This window comes from Aspergillus aculeatinus (assembly GCF_003184765.1).
Source record: "Aspergillus aculeatinus CBS 121060 unplaced genomic scaffold BO66scaffold_1, whole genome shotgun sequence".
Taxonomy (NCBI): Eukaryota; Fungi; Ascomycota; class Eurotiomycetes; order Eurotiales; family Aspergillaceae; genus Aspergillus; species Aspergillus aculeatinus.
Window position 1 is genome coordinate 1,376,323 of NW_020291470.1, and position 17,106 is coordinate 1,393,428.

General features: G+C 53.9%; 5 protein-coding genes across 5 annotated transcripts; 3 read left to right on the forward strand and 2 right to left on the reverse strand.

Annotated features, from left to right (window-relative positions):
* The first annotated feature begins 298 nt into the window (after nucleotides 1-298).
* Nucleotides 299-2,413, forward strand: BO66DRAFT_387446 (putative siroheme synthase). The gene has a single exon (XM_025646309.1). The coding sequence runs from the start codon at nucleotides 626-628 to the stop codon at nucleotides 2,330-2,332; it is 1,707 nt and encodes a 568-aa protein (XP_025509404.1). The 5' UTR covers nucleotides 299-625; the 3' UTR covers nucleotides 2,333-2,413.
* A 103-nt stretch (nucleotides 2,414-2,516) lies between these two features.
* Nucleotides 2,517-4,589, reverse strand: BO66DRAFT_416819 (adenylate-forming enzyme AfeA; the record flags this gene model as incomplete). Its single annotated transcript, XM_025649628.1, has 3 exons — nucleotides 2,517-3,086; nucleotides 3,183-4,318; nucleotides 4,398-4,589. 3 exons carry the CDS (start codon nucleotides 4,587-4,589, stop codon nucleotides 2,729-2,731), a joined length of 1,686 nt encoding a protein of 561 aa, XP_025509405.1. The 3' UTR covers nucleotides 2,517-2,728.
* A 1,441-nt stretch (nucleotides 4,590-6,030) lies between these two features.
* pyr2 (non-reducing polyketide synthase pyr2) lies at nucleotides 6,031-13,565 on the forward strand (the record flags this gene model as incomplete). Its single annotated transcript, XM_025645122.1, has 2 exons — nucleotides 6,031-12,452; nucleotides 12,503-13,565. The coding sequence occupies 2 exons, from the start codon at nucleotides 6,031-6,033 to the stop codon at nucleotides 13,563-13,565; spliced, it is 7,485 nt and encodes a 2,494-aa protein (XP_025509406.1).
* Nucleotides 13,566-13,616: 51 nt separating this feature from the next.
* BO66DRAFT_425034 (uncharacterized protein) lies at nucleotides 13,617-14,425 on the reverse strand. The gene has a single exon (XM_025650199.1). The coding sequence runs from the start codon at nucleotides 14,387-14,389 to the stop codon at nucleotides 13,787-13,789; it is 603 nt and encodes a 200-aa protein (XP_025509407.1). The 5' UTR covers nucleotides 14,390-14,425; the 3' UTR covers nucleotides 13,617-13,786.
* Nucleotides 14,426-14,901: 476 nt separating this feature from the next.
* Nucleotides 14,902-16,773, forward strand: BO66DRAFT_284033 (2-deoxyribose-5-phosphate aldolase; the record flags this gene model as incomplete). The annotated part of the gene is made up of 4 exons (XM_025643100.1): nucleotides 14,902-14,951; nucleotides 15,052-15,133; nucleotides 15,285-15,480; nucleotides 15,884-16,773. Coding segments are annotated over 4 exons (1,218 nt in total), but the record flags the coding sequence as incomplete, so codon positions are not given.
* Between the last annotated feature and the right edge of the window lie 333 nt (nucleotides 16,774-17,106).

The window sequence follows — 17,106 nt, forward strand, 5'->3', positions numbered from 1 at the left end:
AATGGCACGCATTATATGTGGTTGGCTATCTCCGGTCTCGTAACTCAGCAAATGGACAATCAGAACCCTGTTATCCGACCTCTCTCCCAAGACTTACTGCCTGAGGCCGTGAACTTCATGGATCTTTTCAGACTCCACCAACTGGTCATGCCAGGGCCTACCCAATCCGGTAACTCAGAGTAAGCCGACCGCTTATCTAAGCCAGATTCCCGAGCACGCAATCACGCAATATGAGGTTAACCGCATTGGGCGACGAATCTATAAAATCCTCAGGGACAAATGACTGCGACGCCGCGGACATTTTGTGTTTTTCTGTTGTGATTCATATCGCAGATAGCCTTATCGACCATACTTTGCTGGCAATTGGGAGAATTCGCAGTGCTTATCTCCAGGTTGTCACTAGTCATCCGCTACGTCGAACATTTCCGCGGAGGTGCACTCTCTACCCTCTCGGAATCCATAAATTAAATCGACCATCCTGAGTCACAAGTTTCAAGAGTGTATCCGAAGAAATCACGTCGCTTACCTGGTAATCAGTTCTCAACTACTGATCGGAGAAGAGAGAAGTTGGAAAGATACGCCACCCATTATAGCCTGCATTGTCCGCAGTGGCGACTTAATCATCATGCGGGATGCATCAGATACCAGCTCCCCCGCGCCGTTGTTGACGGCGGTCAACGTCGAGTCGCAGGTGCATTTGATCATTGGAGCCAACCCGCTGGCTGCCGCTCGATGTGCGAAGAGCGTTGAGGCCGGCGCAAAGCCCATCCTGATCACCCCCGAACCGCAGGAGGGGCTGCAATATACGCTTCTTGAGCGGATCGAGAGTGGTTCCGTGCAGTGGGTTCGCCGGGATTTTCAAAATGATGACCTGACCAGCCTGGGGAGGGAAGAAGTCGACCGCGTGGTTGACACAGTCTTTGTTACCCTGGGCGGAAGTGACCCGCGCAGCGCACACATCTCCAAGCTCTGTCGACGGCTTCGGATCCCGGTGAATGTGTCCGATGCTCCCGAGCTCTGCACATTTACGCTCCTATCCACATATTCTGATGGGCCCCTACAAATTGGCATCACGACGTCGGGACGCGGGTGTAAACTGGCGTCTCGGCTGCGGCGAGAGATCTCGTCTTCGCTGCCATCGAATCTCGGAAGCGCCATTGACAGACTGGGCGCCGTGAGGAAGCGGCTTTGGGCTGAAGACCACGCAGCCGGACTGTGTGACACGGCACTCGAGGGTGACGAGGACGACTCCACCGGTCAGCGCCATACATTCAACACCCTAGTGACCGAGGACGACATTTCCGCCGCCAAAACCCGACGCGTGCGCTGGCTCTCGCAGATTTGCGAGTACTGGCCCCTCCGCAAGCTCGCCGCCATCACGGATGCCGATATCGAGACCATCCTTGAGGCCTATTCAGCTGGCAAAGACCAACCCACTAACAGCAGCCAGAACGAGTCGAGCAGTCTGGCGCGACGAGGAAAGATTGTCTTGGCTGGTTCCGGCCCCGGCCACCCGGACCTCCTCACTCGGGCCACTTACAAGGCCATCCAAAATGCCGACCTCATCCTTGCTGACAAACTCGTCCCTGCTCCAGTCCTGGAGCTGATCCCGCGCCGGACGGAGGTGCATATCGCGCGCAAGTTTCCCGGCAATGCGGATCAGGCGCAAGAGGAGTTCCTGCAGATGGGACTGGAGGCGCTCCGCCGGGGCCGGCACGTCCTGCGTCTCAAGCAAGGAGACCCCTATCTGTATGGGCGGGGCGGCGAGGAATTCGAGTTCTTCCGCGGCCAGGGCTACGCGCCGATTGTGCTGCCGGGCATCACCAGTGCTCTGAGCGCGCCGCTCTTCGCAGAGATCCCGGCCACCCACCGCGGAGTATCGGACCAGGTGCTGGTGTGTACGGGTACAGGTCGCAAGGGCGCCGCGCCCGCTCCGCCGACGTACGTGCCAACCCAGACGGTGGTGTTTCTGATGGCGCTGCACCGGTTGTCAGCGTTGGTGGAGTCGTTGACCACGGTGCCAGCGGCGACTGATGACAAAGATGAGTCGTCGCAGCCAACGCGGACGCCCTGGCCGAAGGAGACGCCCTGTGCGATCATTGAGCGGGCTTCGTGTACGGATCAGCGGGTGATCCGGTCCACATTGGAGCATGTGAGTTCTGCATTCGAGGCGGAGGGGTCCAGGCCCCCTGGGCTGTTGGTTGTGGGAGCCAGTTGCTATGTTCTGCATCCGGCGCAGGGACAGAAGTGGGTGGTTGAGGAAGGTTTCCGGAGCTTGGATGAGTTGTGCTTGGAGACGGGTGGTGGTGCTGGCATTGATGAGAACCAGTGATTGTGTTGTATGTTGTTATGTTTGTTGCATAGATACCCATAGATGATGTATATGAATGAAATCCCGACGCGGGGATGATAGACCGATGGTTGACCACTGAAGATATGCCTCGTATCGACTTCCATCAACTTTCCAGTAGCACTCAATTTAATTCCCGCAATGGACGGTCTCCGGGGGAGAACCCCCGGACCCCCCTTTCTTTCAGTTTCCTAGAAAAGCTCATCTATAGTAAGTATTGAACAGCTCGGAGGAAGATATCGACATGATACACAAGATCTCCGTGGATCTTGGGTACAAAACAACCAAAACCACTGTTATTCACAAAAACATATGCAGAACAAACAACCTATATAGCATATCATCTATACCAGTTCACTAACTCAGGCACCTACCTACCTACCCAACAGCCTCCACAGCAACCTTCCTCGCCGCCAGCAGCTTCGCAATCTTCTCCCTCTGCGCATTCATCTGCCCCAACTTGGCCCGTTGAATCTTCCCCGTCGCCGTCCTGGGAATCTCGCTCACAAACACCACCCCCCCGTCCAGCGCCTTGTACCTCGCCAGCCGGCCCGCGACAAAGTCATAGACATCCTCAACCGTGATTTTAGTTGATGCTGGTGATTTCCTCACCACGAACGCCCTGGGCACTTCCGTCCCACTGCCATCACCTGCCTGCACCCCAAGTACAGCCGCGTCGTCGATGCCGGGGTGCTGGACCAGCACATCCTCGATCTCCGCGGGGGCGACAGAATACCTGCACACTCACACTCACACTTGTTAGCACCCAACCCCAATCGCATACCTTCTTCCGAAGCCATGAAAAAGACAAGGGTAGAGAGAGAAACCTCACCCTCGAACCTTGATAATCTCCTTCACCCTCCCAAACAAATAATACAGCCCCTGCTTCCGAAACACCATATCCCCCGTCCGAAACCAGCCCCCTTCTTCCTTGTCATCATTACTGTCTGGACGATTCTTATACCCCAGGAAGATCCCCGGCCCACGGACCCACATCTCCCCGGCCCTCCCGTCCTCCTCGATAACGGCCCCGTGATCCCTGGGATCAACAAGCCTCACCTCGACCCCGTCCCCGCGCACGCGGCCAATGCTCGCTTTGTCGTGGACGGTATCCGTGGCCGGCGACAGGAACACGAGGCCGGTCTCGGTCATGCCCCAGTTCTGGGTGACGATGGCGGAGGGATGGGTGAGCAGGGATTGCAGCCGGTCGAGGGCGGGGACGTCGATGGGGGCGGCGGAGACGAGGCAGTAGCGGAGGGAGGCGAGTTTAAGCGTTATGGGGAGGGTGGTCTGGGTCAGGATGTGCACCATGGCCGGGACGAGGTAGGTGTTGGTGATCTGGTGGGCGTGGATGGCTTGCAGGAAGGCGTGGATCTCGAAGCGCGGCAGGCTGTAGACGGGCGAGCCGTAGCGGATCGGGAAGATGTGCGTCCACACCGCGCCGTAGAGGTGGTGCATTGGGATGGCGATTAGGCGGCTTGTTGTTACTGGGTTTGGGGTGGGGTAGTGGCTGCTGAGGTGGTGCGTGATCATGTTGGTGTGCGAAAGGATCGCGGCTTTGGGGAGTCCGCTGGTCCCGCTGGTGCAGAACATCGAGGCGGGCGTGGCGTGTGCCTGGGTTGCGGTGAGGGGGGTCCAGGGGCTGGTGCCGTGGGTTAGGAGGGTGGTTAGTGGGATGGGCTGGGGGGTTGTGGTGGTGATCGGTGGCTTTTCTGGGGTGAGGGTGTCGGGGCTGTGCAGGAAGCTCAGGATGGTGTCCTCGGAGAAGACGCAGACTTGCTTCGCTGCGATGCCTCGCGCTGAGGTAACTTCGAGCACGGTGGCGAGGGCTGCGCTGGTGGTGATTATCAGCTTGGGTTCGCCTGCCTTGACCACGTTGTCCAGTTCAAGCGGTGGACTGTCGGGTCCGGCGCCGATGTAGACATTCCCTGCTCCGAGGATGCTGAAGAATAGGGCTGAGTGGGCGAACTGGCGGAGTGGTATGGCTGTCAGTCATGGATACAGGCGGTTGTGAGGACAGGGACAGGTCGATTGGTACTATACTCACGCTGTTGCCCAGGTGAACCAAGACCGCTTCCCCGGGCTCAACATGGCGTTTCAATCCGGCCACCAGGGTCTGCACGAGATGCTTGAGTTGATAAGCATTCAGACTGCGCGAGGGATCTCGAGCGTCAATGTATAGAGGTCGGGTTTGGTCGTACTCGACCGGACCGTTGAATGCGAAAGACACTACATCCATGTTTGCATTGATACTGACTGAGTATGCCTTGGAAGGAATGCATGTGCAATGACTGACTGCTTTAAAGCCCTCGATATCTCTATTGTCGCTTGCATCCTGAAAGCTCGGCTATTCAGCCTTGGGCTTACTCGAGACCAATTGGGGTATCCGCCCCCGAGTCAAAGAATGGGCTGCTGCAGAAGTCAGACGCATTGTCTATGAGATTGAGAAGAAAAAGCAAAAAAAAAAAAAAAAAAAAAGATACCCTCAACCCAACCGTTATCTGTCACACCAATCGAGGCAGACTCGTGCTGCTTGGTGGCTGAAGGTATTTGGAAGGATGGGGAATGGAAGCAAGTATACTAGGGCTGTACGCAGCCAGCCACTGTCACTTACCCCCTCTTCCCCTACTGCTTGGTCTGGCTATTGTTTGCTACTACCTAAGTCTGCCAAGTCTACTAATTCTACTTACCAAGTAGGTCGTTCGCAAGTTGTTACTTCAATCATCATTAGCAAACGCTTCCAGACCATGCATCTGGACAACCCCCGCCGGATAATAGGCAATGGACAATGCGATTCAGCTTATTCCAGAAGGAAAGCAATTCCATCCTGAGCTGACGCTACGTCATTCGTCAGAAGGATTGCGTCCCTTTTGCAAGATCTCGTATTATCAGCTTGGCTTATAGTTCTATGTCTTCCTCGTGTTGGCGTTGGTGTCGGAACTATTTCCCCAATCAGCCCGGCTGATTGGAAACTTGGAAGAAGTAAGACACAAGAGGCAGGACTCAGCCTTCCTTCCCACGCGATGGTGCGAGGGGTTCCTTGGGCTTTGGCGTCGGGGACTGACTCGAGGGCAACCCCGCCAATGGTGAGGGGAGGAGGAAGTAATCCCGTTCGTGCTAAGGCTGCCACTAATTTAGTAGAGTGCATGTACTGGATTGGAATCTTCTGCACCTAGCGGGGATGGTCATCACTCACTCATTAGTTACTCACTTCCGAGATAACTAACAATGCACAGTGGTACTGTGCGTCCTCGCAACCGATAGGCGTCCAGCTTGCATCTTTCCTTGGTTTCAGCTATGATCTCCTCGCCCCCACTCCAACGAGGCTGTTCATGTTCATTGCTTGAAGAATGATGACTCGTTTGGTAGCCAGAATCCTCGAGATACTTACAAGCGAGATGGATGTACTTTCCGCGACAGCCTGCCGCTGTATGCGAGTTGCAGACCAGGAGGGCACCTTGTATCGATTGGTTGATATAGAAGGAAGGACAGACAGACAGACAGACAGACAGACAGAAAGAAGGTCGAGAACATGCACTTAACTCCAAGCTGAAGAACCGACTCTGTCTTGAGTATAATACTTCGTTCTTTTCTTCTTTCCATCATTCTCTTGGTGTGAGACCAAGTGGTGTGTATTTGTGTACTTGCTACCTCTATAAGGTAGACCCGCGGCTACAGTCATGCCTTCCTTTTCCGAACCGATTGCCATTATTGGCACGGCCTTCCGCTTCCCAGGCTCAACTTCTTCCCCTTCCAAGCTCTGGGACCTTCTTCAATCTCCTCGCAGCCTCGCCTCTAAGACCCCCAGCAATCGCTTCAATCATGATGCATTCTATCACCCAGACATTCACCACGGTACGGGGAACGCCCCGGAATCCTACTTTCTGTCCGAGAACATCCAGCAGTTCGACGCTTCTTTCTTTAACATCTCCCCCACCGAAGCCGAGGCCATGGATCCTCAGCAACGACTACTGCTGGAAGTAGTCTACGAGTCCCTGGAGCGAGCAGGTCTACGCATAGAGACTCTGCAGGACTCGGACACGGGCGTCTTCTGCGGCCTGATGAACACAGATTACAGCAATATTATCACGAACGACTGGGAAAATATCCCGACCTACACTTCCACTGGCGGGGCTGCTTCTATGCTGTCCAACCGCATCTCCTTCTTCTTCGACTGGCATGGCCCCTCAATCACCATCGATACCGCTTGTTCGTCGAGTCTGGTTGCCATGCATCAGGCGGTGGATGCGTTGCGGAAGGGCGATTGCCCTGTCGCCATCGTGGCGGCGAGTAACCTGATCCTCAGCCCGCGGGAGTATATTGCTGCCTCCAAGTTGCGGTTGCTGTCACCGACTGGTCGATGTCGAATGTGGGATCGGGATGCTGATGGGTATGCCCGGGGAGAGGGTATTGCCGCGGTGGTATTGAAGCGGTTGAGCGATGCAACACGGGACGGTGATCCCGTAGAATGTATCGTGCGTGCGACGGGGGTCAACGCGGATGGCCGCAGTATGAGTCTGACCATGCCCTCGTGGACGGCCCAGTCGAGGCTGATTCAGTCGACCTATGCCAGCGCTGGCCTGGACCCTAAGAGTCGTCCGGAGGATCGGTGTCAGTACTTCGAGGCCCATGGGACTGGGACCCAGGCTGGCGATCCCCAGGAGGCAACGGCGATATACGATGCCCTGTTCGAGGAGAGATCCCGGCCGCAGAACCCTCTGTATGTGGGCTCTATCAAGACGGTCATCGGTCACACCGAGAGTGTGGCGGGTCTAGCCGGCATTATTAAGGCATCCCTTTGCGTCCAGCATGGTGTCATTACCCCTAACATGCACTTCGATCGCATCAACGCCAGCATCGCACCCTACACTACCCATCTGCGAGTGCCTACTGAAGTGGTACCGTGGCCTACTCTGGCCCCCGGCGTTCCGCGGCGAGTCTCGGTCAATTCCTTTGGATTTGGCGGTACAAATGCACATCTCATTCTTGAGAGCTATGCGGCTCCGATGCCATATCTGCCAAAGACACTTTTACCCCCATTATTGCCACTCGTCTTCTCCGCAGCCACAGAGAAGTCTTTGACACACTTACTTCACCGATACATTGAATACTTACGACAAAGCCCTGAGACCGACCTCATTACCTTGGCAGAGTCGTTGATGCATCACCGATCTCTTATGAGCCATCGTCTCACCCTGACAGCATCCTCACTGGACGATCTTGAGACCAAGCTCCAGATAGAGCTCCAACATCGTAGCTCAATTGAGACCACCACCAAGCACCGAACGATTTCCAAGGGAGTTGTTGGAATATTCACCGGCCAGGGCGCACAGTACCCGCAGATGTTTTGGGACCTCATATCTCGAAGTTCGCAAGCCCTCAAATGGATGGAAGAGCTGCAAGAATCCCTAATCTCCCTTCCGCCACAATATCGCCCTGACTTCTTGCTAGCACAAGAACTCTCGGCCCCCAAAGATACCTCTCGGATCCATGAGGCACTAGTATCACAAACCCTACGAGCTGCCATTCAGATTATTCAGGTCAATTTGCTCCGCGTGTTGGGAGTAGTCTTTTCTGCTGTTGTTGGGCATTCCTCCGGTGAAATAGCCGCAGCATACGCAGCTGGCGTAGTCTCAGCATCGGACGCAATTAGGTTGGCATATTTGCGAGGCTGGGCAACCCACCAAAGCATGAGTAGGGGTGGACAGCCGGGGGCAATGCTAGCGGGGGCGATGTCCTGGAAGGATGCAGTTTTCCTCTGTGAAGATGGTGGATTCAGCGGTCGAATTGTGGTGGCGGCCAGCAACTCTCCCACGAGTGTGACTTTTTCAGGTGATGCGGATGCGGTGCAGGACCTGGAATGGATCTTGCAGAGCTTGAACATCAGAGCACGTTGTTTAAAAGTCGATACGGCGTATCATTCTCCCCATATGGTGCCTTGTGCTGAGTCGTATCTCTGTGCTATCAGAGCCTGCGATATCAAGTATCGACCGCCCAATGTGCCATGGTACTCCAGTGTATACCATGCAAAGAGCCTTGAGAGGCACGATGTGTGCCATGAATACTGGGCAGAAAATATGCTTCGTCCTGTTCTGTTTTGCGAGGCTGTTCAAGCTGTGCTTTCTGGCCTTGCGAGTTCGAACATGATGGTTGAGGTCGGCCCGCATCCAACGCTCAAAGGTCCGGTCTTGCAGACCCTGTCTGACTTTCAGCAAAGTGATACCAAGCTGTCGTCTTATGTCGGTCTGGCTCACCGGGACAGCGGTAGCTTTGACTCTATTGCCAACGCTATCGCACTCTTCTGGGATCATCAATTACCAAGTCTCGAGACTCAAAAACTTATCAGGCTGTTCGACCTTGATCATGACTGCCACTTCTTGAAAGATCTACCAACCTACCCTTTCGATCATACGAATTCTTACTGGGCTATGTCTCGCTTGACCAACGCCCGTCTGCACCGTGCTGACACACCACATTATCTGCTGGGGGCACTTAGTCCTGAGACCACAGAGAATGAATGGCGATGGCGGAACTTTCTCAGTCGGACAGAGCTGGTATGGTTGAATGATCATAGAGTGCAGTCTCAGGCTATCTTTCCTGCCACAGGCTACATTGTCATGATGCTCGAGGCGGCCCTCATAATGACTCAGGGACAGTGTTTGCGCTTGTTCGAGATCGATGAAATGCACATCAAGCGCGCCATCAACATTCCAGACGACCCCCAAGGTGTTGAAGTTATCTTCAGGGCCGAGCAGGAGTCCATGAGAGATCATAAAATTCTAGGCACGTTTACCTGTTATGCCAATATTGGAGGAATTTTGAAGGTCTGCGCTTCGGGGAGAACCACGCTTTCCCTGGGTGAAACAGACGCAATGGCGCTATCTCCACGACGGATGCCAACGCCTTTCACAAGACCGGTGGACATCGACAGCTTCTATGCCGGCTTGGAGAAGTTCGGTCTGGACTACCGTGGTGCATTTCGAGGCCTCAAAGCTGTTGCCCGCCAATCGAATGGGTCGACAGGTGTCGTCTCCTGCAATAACACATCATCGTCAACGCTGCATCCAGCAGCCATGGACTCTAGTCTTCATGGTATGCTGGCTGCTGTAAAGCTACAGACACCAAGTGTGCCCGTACACATAGAGCATATTGTCATGAACCCATTACTCTGCCGAGCAGAATCGTTGAACGAAACCCAGGATCTGATGGTTGATACTGCGCTTCTTGAGGACACGGTCGACGGAGCGAAAGCGGATATTCACACTTATAATAGTGAGGGTCAAGGCGTCTTTCTCATCGAAGGCTTTCAGGTCGCTCCACTCGCCGTCCCTGATGATCGCAATATCTTCTCTGAGATTGTCTGGGGACCGCTTGTGCCTCATTCTGTGCCAATGAAGACTGGTGCCAATTCAGAGACCGAATCAAACTTGTATTGCGCAGAGCAGTGTGCTCTACTATACATAAAGGACGCCTGGGAGACGCTGACAGCACTGGAGTATGCGCCTATGGATCCGTACCGTGGAAGTGTGATAAAGTGGATGGAAAGGGTCTTGCAGATGACTCGTGATGGCACTCATCCTATTTATCAGCCTGAGTGGTTGGATGACACCATCGACGAAGTGCTAGAGATCGCAGATGAGACAAGCCCGGGTTGGCACAATTTGCGGGTAGCTGGAGAGAATTTGTCCAGCATGCTGCAGGGAGTCTTCGGCCCCTTACCGCTCTGCCACGACAATGATGACTTTGAACCTAGAAGGCTGTATCTGGATCCTTTTGAAAGCGACCCTAGCAGCTCTGAGCTTGCAACTTTTGTCGGACAGCTGGTCTTCCGCTATCCTCAAGCGAAAATCCTAGAGCTCAATGCAGGGAGTGGATTAACGGCAAGATCCGTTCTCAATAAGATTGGCAGCTCTTACCAATCATACACCATCACTGACACATCAGCGATTCGGCTCTCAGAGGCATATGAGACGTTCGCCGGCGATAATAACACCAAACTGATCTTGCAACGACTTGATGTTGAAGAGAGCTTGCTTGAACAAGGCTTTGAGAATGAGAGATATGATATAGTTATTGCTGCTAACTCTCTGTCCCAATCACAGAGGCTTCGTGAGACTATGGTGAATATCCGGCGCTTGCTCAAACCTGGTGGTTATCTAGTTGCGCGGGAAGGAACTAACCTCGATATTAGTCGTGTTATGCTGGCAAATTGTGGCACTGCAAAGTGGTGGCAAGATGACGACAGCGTTCGCCAGTGGAGTCCAATTTTAAGTATCCAGGATTGGGAGAAGCTGCTTCAGCAGACTGGTTTTGGTGGTTTCGAAGCAATCTCACCTGCCAGTGAACTTGTGTTCAATTCGACATTTGTCTCGCAAGCTACCGATGAGGCAATCATGCTTCAGCGTAATCCATGGATGTTCTCAGGCCGCCTTGACAACGATGTTTGGATTGTTGGGGGTGCAACAAACGCGACTGCGAATCTTATATCAGGGCTCGAGGCGCTTCTGGCTCGCTTTTTCTCTCGTGTGGTCATTGCATCGACACTAGAGGTGCTGGATCAACAAGACCTATCCAAATCACACGTCCTAGTCTTGACGGATCTCGATTGTCCTTGCTATAAAGTCTTCACAGAAGAGCGTCTGGGTGGACTCAAGGCGCTAATGAACCATGCCAACAGGCTTCTCTGGATAACTGCCGGACACGAGAGCCAAGATCCATACTGGGCGATGGCTAAAGGCATTATAAACTGCGTTGCATACGAGAACCCGCAGCTCCTCTGTCAGTACCTGAATGTTCCTGATCGAGCTGAGATTACTGCACCGGGACTGGCTACGATCTTCTTGCGACTGTCTCATACCACTGGAGACAATGACTTCACGTTGTCAGATCGTGTGCATAGCATTGAGCCGGAGCTAAGGCTCGTCAATGGCACGTTGCAGATTCCGCGATTTAATCTTAGCGACGCACTGAATAATCGGTACATAGCTGGTCGGCGCAGACTAAACGGGTATGCCAATTTGCATCAATCAGTGGTGCATATCATTCCACCTTCAAATCGGCGTCGAGAATTTGTTTTGTCCGAAAGAGCAGGCAGCAAGGGTGACGACTGTCGAGGTACCTCTCATCAGCGCTGGCTTGATGCGAGCTACTCCACATTGAACGCTTATCATGTGGAAGGTGCTGGATATCTCTACTTGGTGATAGGCCGCGATACAAGTGACCGAACACGTTGGTTTGCCCTATCGTCGCAGCAAGCTTCGTTGATCTCTGTGCCTCTAAGTTATTGCTTTCGGATGCCGGAGCATCTCCCTGAAGCTGTGGAGCCCACATTTCTAAATAGGATGGCTGCAGCAATCATGGCCATTAGTGTAGTGGGCTCTGGAATACCTAATATGTCAGTACTGATTCATGGGCTCGAATCGATGAGCAGATTGAAACAGGAAGCGTTCACGGCTCTGGGTGCTGTGCGACAGATGCAAGTCTATTTCAGTACTAGCGATTTTGTGGTCTCACCGGGAAAGCACTCGTTGTTCATTCACAACAACGAATCAGTGCGCTCTCTCGCACGCATTTTACCTTCTGACCTGTCTGTCATTGCTGAGCTTGAAGAAGGCAAGCCTAACTTGTTCTCTCGAATTGCAGCGGTTGTCTCAGAGGATGTTGTTCAACTCAAGCTGACCAACGTATGTCGAAGGTCTTCAAGCATCACGAGGCTTAGCAATCCAGTCGCTGTGAGCCAGACGTTCCTGAGCGCATATGGGTTTGCTTTGCAGGCAATGGAGGCAGACAAAGCGACTGATTTAATTTCTCTTCGTGATATCCACGGCATGCATACGGATCTTTCCCGTCAAGCAGTCGTGGATTGGACTGTGCATGATAAAATCCCAGTCGAAATTCAGACGGCAAGTTCGGCGGTAAGACTATCACCAGACAAAACATATCTCCTTGTTGGAATGACTGGAAGTCTGGGCCAATCGGTCTGTCGATGGATGGTTCATCGAGGTGCGCGGTGTGTTGCCATGAGCAGCAGATTCCCCAAGATTGATCCTCTGTGGATTGGGGAGATGGCGAGTTTGGGGGCTCGCGTAATTCCATTTACAATGTCAGTTTTCTTCGACAATCTCGCTGATAGCTACTGACCAGATATTCTAGGGACGTCACGAGTCGCGTATCAGTGACTTCTGCATACGATACACTCTCTGCCCAGCTACCACCAATAGGTGGGGTCTTTAATGGTGCAATGATCCTTAAGGACCAAATGTTCGCCAATATCAATATTTCAGATTTTCAGTCAGTACTTAGCCCCAAGGTTCAAGGAAGCCTTCTTCTTGATGAGATATTCGGCCACCTTGATCTGGACTTCTTCATCCTCTTTGGGTCAGCCGCCGGACCGATGGGCAACATCGGCCAGGCGGCCTACTCAGCAGCTACCCACTTCATGTCTGCGCTTATCCAGCGGCGACGCAAGCAGAATCGAGTGGGAAGTATCATCCACCCGACATCGATTGAGGGAGTGGGCTATCTTGCCCGCGCAGATTCTGCTTTGCATGACATCCTTCAGAAAACAATGGGCAGTAGCAGCTCACAACTGACTGAAAATGATCTGCACGAAATTATGGCGGAGGCAATTCTTGCTGGGCGGGTTGAAGCGGGCAGAAACGCAGATATCATCGCGGGGTTCGAGCTTGTGGATGCCGCCAAAAATTCTGACGCAATATGGTTCCGGAATCCAAGAGCGTGGGGCTTCATTGATCAGAGTGGACGCCCCTCTAGTGAAGCATGCGTCTGTAAGGACACTGTGGAGATGAAAGTACAGTTGACGGAAGCAAATAGCATCGATGACGCGATACAGATAATCAGTACGGGCTTCATTGAGGAGGTTCGTTCGAGGCTGCGTCTCCCCGATGAGGAGTCCGTGACTCCTGGTAACGTGTTGAGCGAGATGGGGGTGGACTCGTTGATGGCCATTGGGTTGCGGCAATGGTTTGTGAAGGAGGTTGGGGTTGAACTCCCGATGCTACGATTTCTGGGCGGGTCGTCTATAGGGGAGCTGGCTGGTGTTGCTGCGGTACGACTTGCTGAAGACGGTGTCTTCAAGGGTGAGGATGTTGATTTGGATAAGGGCGATGCGGTTGCTTTGACGTCGCAGACGGAGGAAGAGGCGAGTCTGGTTGAATGGAGATCCTCTGAGTCCGGACTCAGCCTGTCCTTGTGATGGGTTTGGAGCTTATAGTCTTGTCGTGACCCTCGATGCATAATGTACAGTGCATAGTATTCCAAGCAATTAATTGCTAATTTTCCTTGTGCTGTCTAGCACTATTCTAATGGCATGATATCACGCTGAGCATAGTACCGCCCAGTATAAGTAAGAGTAGAGATCCTTGACTACCGCAACACCTTATATACACAATGCCCGAATTCCACAGCAAGAAACCTTCAGACACCCCCTTCCCACCTCACAGCATGCTTAATCTCCGCCCCCTCCATAAACTCCTTAATCCTCGCAAACTCCTTAAAGCCCTCCGTCTCCGCAAACGCAAAATGCCTCTCGATAGCCTCCCACCCACTAAACAGAACAAACTCCGCTGTCCCCTCGTCGGTGTCTGCATCCCCCCCATTCTTCCCTTCACCCCCAGCAACCCACCCGCCCACCAGCGAATACGGGGCCGTAAACGCCTCAAGGTGGGCTTTGCTCGCCTCAAACGTCCGCTGGAATTCGGCGCGTTGGCCGCGTCGGATGAAATACCGACCTATCGCGAGAACGGGGGCGGTCAGCGGGAGGGTTTGGGCTGGGAGATCGAGGTCGATTCTGTGGGTGGATCTGCGGGTGATTTCGATTGTAGCTTGGGTTGTGGTGGTGGGGTCCTCGTGGAGGAGGTAGATGGTGCTTGGGTCTTCGAGCTGGATGTAGATGTTGATGTTGATTGATTGGGGGTGGGCGTGCAGAGGGTGGGATTTTAGGAGTGTGGTGGGGGTTGAGGTTGAGGTTGGAGGGAGGGGAGTGGAGAGGTGTAGCTGGGTTAGGTTTATGGTTGGCATTTTTGGGGGGGGATCGTAGTGTGAGTTGGGTATGGGTATGGGTATGGGTATGGGTATGGGGGGAGGGGGGATTTGGGGGCTTTTATGCTGAGTATTCGCGTTTCAAGTTGAGAGGATGAAGTACTAAAACTGAGGTAGTATAGGATCCACCAGGCTAACTCAAGTATGGTGGGGCTCATACTTTCAAGCTGAGTTGAGCTAAATGACTGAGCCTGGAGCTGAGGATGATACCAATTTCCTAGTTGGGTTGCGCTATACTTCCAGCAACTCTTCATAAGAACTAAAAACTATAAAATCATAACTAGGCCGTGGATAGTGACTCAGCAGGACCGGACCATAAATAGCCTCCCCACTCCCGGCATAATCCCCACTAAGCCCAATCTAGCGAATCCCTCCCCCTGCAGTGCGAAATGGAAACGATGATGGCAACTTCATCTGACGCCATACTGCAACTTTCCCTTCATCAACCTCAACCTCAACCTCAAACAAGCCTACGATCCCCCAAATAAATCATGGCGCCCGAACCCCGAACCTACGTGTCCGGCGGCCGCGTTCTCGGAAGGTAACCAACCACCACGATATCCCCTTCCTCCATGCCATGCCATGCCATGCCAGGGCCCGAAGCAAGAAGCACCGTGCTAATCTCCCTCCCCCCCGTCTAGCCCCCCACTCTCCGTCCGAGTCAGTCGGTTCTTCGAGAGTGTGTATGTGTTTCTGGGTCTGTATCTCGTGAGCTTGTTCTCGGTGAGTCATACATCCTCTTCTTGGTTATGGGGTTGCGTCTTGTGTGGTGAGGTGGTTGTGAGGGTTGCTTGCTGCCTTTCCGCTGCTACTTATGGCGACTTGTGTTGTGGCGTTGGGATTAGCTGATATTCATGGGTTTTGCGAAATATAGCTCGATCCCTACGCCGCGGCGCAGAATTCGCAGTTCAATATCCATCGGAAGGGGAATAGCTCGGGATCTAGGTCGCGATGGGGGCTTTTTGGGGGTGGTGGTGGTAGTGGTGGTGGCGGTGGTGGTCCAGGGGGAGGCCCGAGGGGATTTGGGCCGAGGAAGATTGGTCGAGTGGACGATGTTCGTGGGCCGGAGTGTAAGAGCTGTGGATAGAGGGTGTTTTATGCAGGGGACAGGTTTATGGGGGTGTGGGGAGTTTGATATTAGCATTGGGGTGTACCAATTTGATTATTGTTTCTTTACGATTTGGACTTTGGCGTGGGGTAAATACTGGATGATGTGAGGATGTTGAGTAGATCTATGGGGCTGGATCGAAGACAGATGGGATGGCGGTTTGATATTGATATCAACATCACGTGGAGATTTCTCCGCAAACAATCCAACCCCTCCCCCTCCCCGCCCCCGCGATTCCACTCTTTCTATCCATGATGTGTATGCTCCATTCCTCTTGTTTACACCACCAACAGTCACCAGTGGAATCTGTATAGTAGTTACTCCCTCCCATTCCCCAAACTCACACTCAACATCAAACTAACAAGCACAGCATCCATCTCCAACCCAACCCACATTCTCAACCCTCACCACCACCACCACCACCACCAAACCAAACATAACCATGCCCCCCGCAACCCCCCCAACCGACTCCGACTGGAAAGCCCTCTTCACCACAACCCTCCAACAGCTCCAATCCACCACCACCACCACCACCACCACCAGCTTCCCAACCTACCCGCTCCCCGCGCACCCCAGCCTCACAATCGACCACACCCAACTCTCCCCGACCGCCAGCCCCACGCAAATCGACACCCTCTGCACCGAAGCCCAACGCCACCACTTCGCCACCGTCTGCGTGCGGCTGCCCTACGTCGCCCGCGCCGTGCAGAACCTGTCCAGCAGCAGCTCCCCCCAAACCACCCCCGACAAGCCCACGCCCACGCCCACCCCCGGCATAGCCTGCGTAATCTCCTTCCCGCACGGCACGGACCCCACGGCTTCCAAGACGCACGAAGCGGCCTCCGCCGTCGCCGCCGGCGCCACCGAGCTGGACATGGTGCTGAACCGGCCCCTCCTGCAGGCGGGGGAGTACACGGCCGTGCACGCGGACATCCGGGCCGTGCGGACGGCGATCCCGGCGGACGTGGTGCTGAAGGTCATCCTGGAGACGGGGCGGCTGGCGGGGACGGACGAGGTGGTGGCGGGGAGTGTGGTTGCTTGTCTGGCGGGGGCGGATTATATCAAGACGAGTACGGGGTTTGATGGGCCCGGGGCGAGGGTGGAGGATGTGCGGGTGATGCGGTGGGTTGCGGGGAGGATGGGGACGGGGACGAGGGTCAAGGCTAGTGGTGGGGTGAGGGGGGCGGGGGACTGGAGGGCGATGGTGGAGGCCGGGGCGGAGAGGGTGGGGAGTAGTTCGGGGGTGGGGATTGTGGTGCAGTTGGCTGGGAATGAGGAGGGAAAAGAGGGGGAGGGGGAGGGGGGGTATTGAGGTGGTTGAATTGTGGGGGGTTTGTGTTATGGTTGTTGCTGATATTCGATTTTCTGAGGTAAACCGGCTTTGATATACCTATCTGCTTCCGGGGTGTGCTCATACAAGTTCATTCAGGCTGCATACAGCTCCATATTCAAACGGTATAAACAACTCATCGTAAATCAAATAAGCTAAAAACAGAGTCGTCGCTGAGATACATATGGAACAATCAGCACATGCAGGAAATCCACACAAACAAAAACAAAATGTGGGATGCGAGATGAGTTTTGGTCC

Bases quoted from the DNA above. Each gene is read 5' to 3' on its own strand.
- BO66DRAFT_425034 (XM_025650199.1), bottom strand. From the start codon at position 14,389: ATGCCAACCATAAACCTAACCCAGCTACACCTCTCCACTCCCCTCCCT.
- BO66DRAFT_387446 (XM_025646309.1), top strand. From the start codon at position 626: ATGCGGGATGCATCAGATACCAGCTCCCCCGCGCCGTTGTTGACGGCG.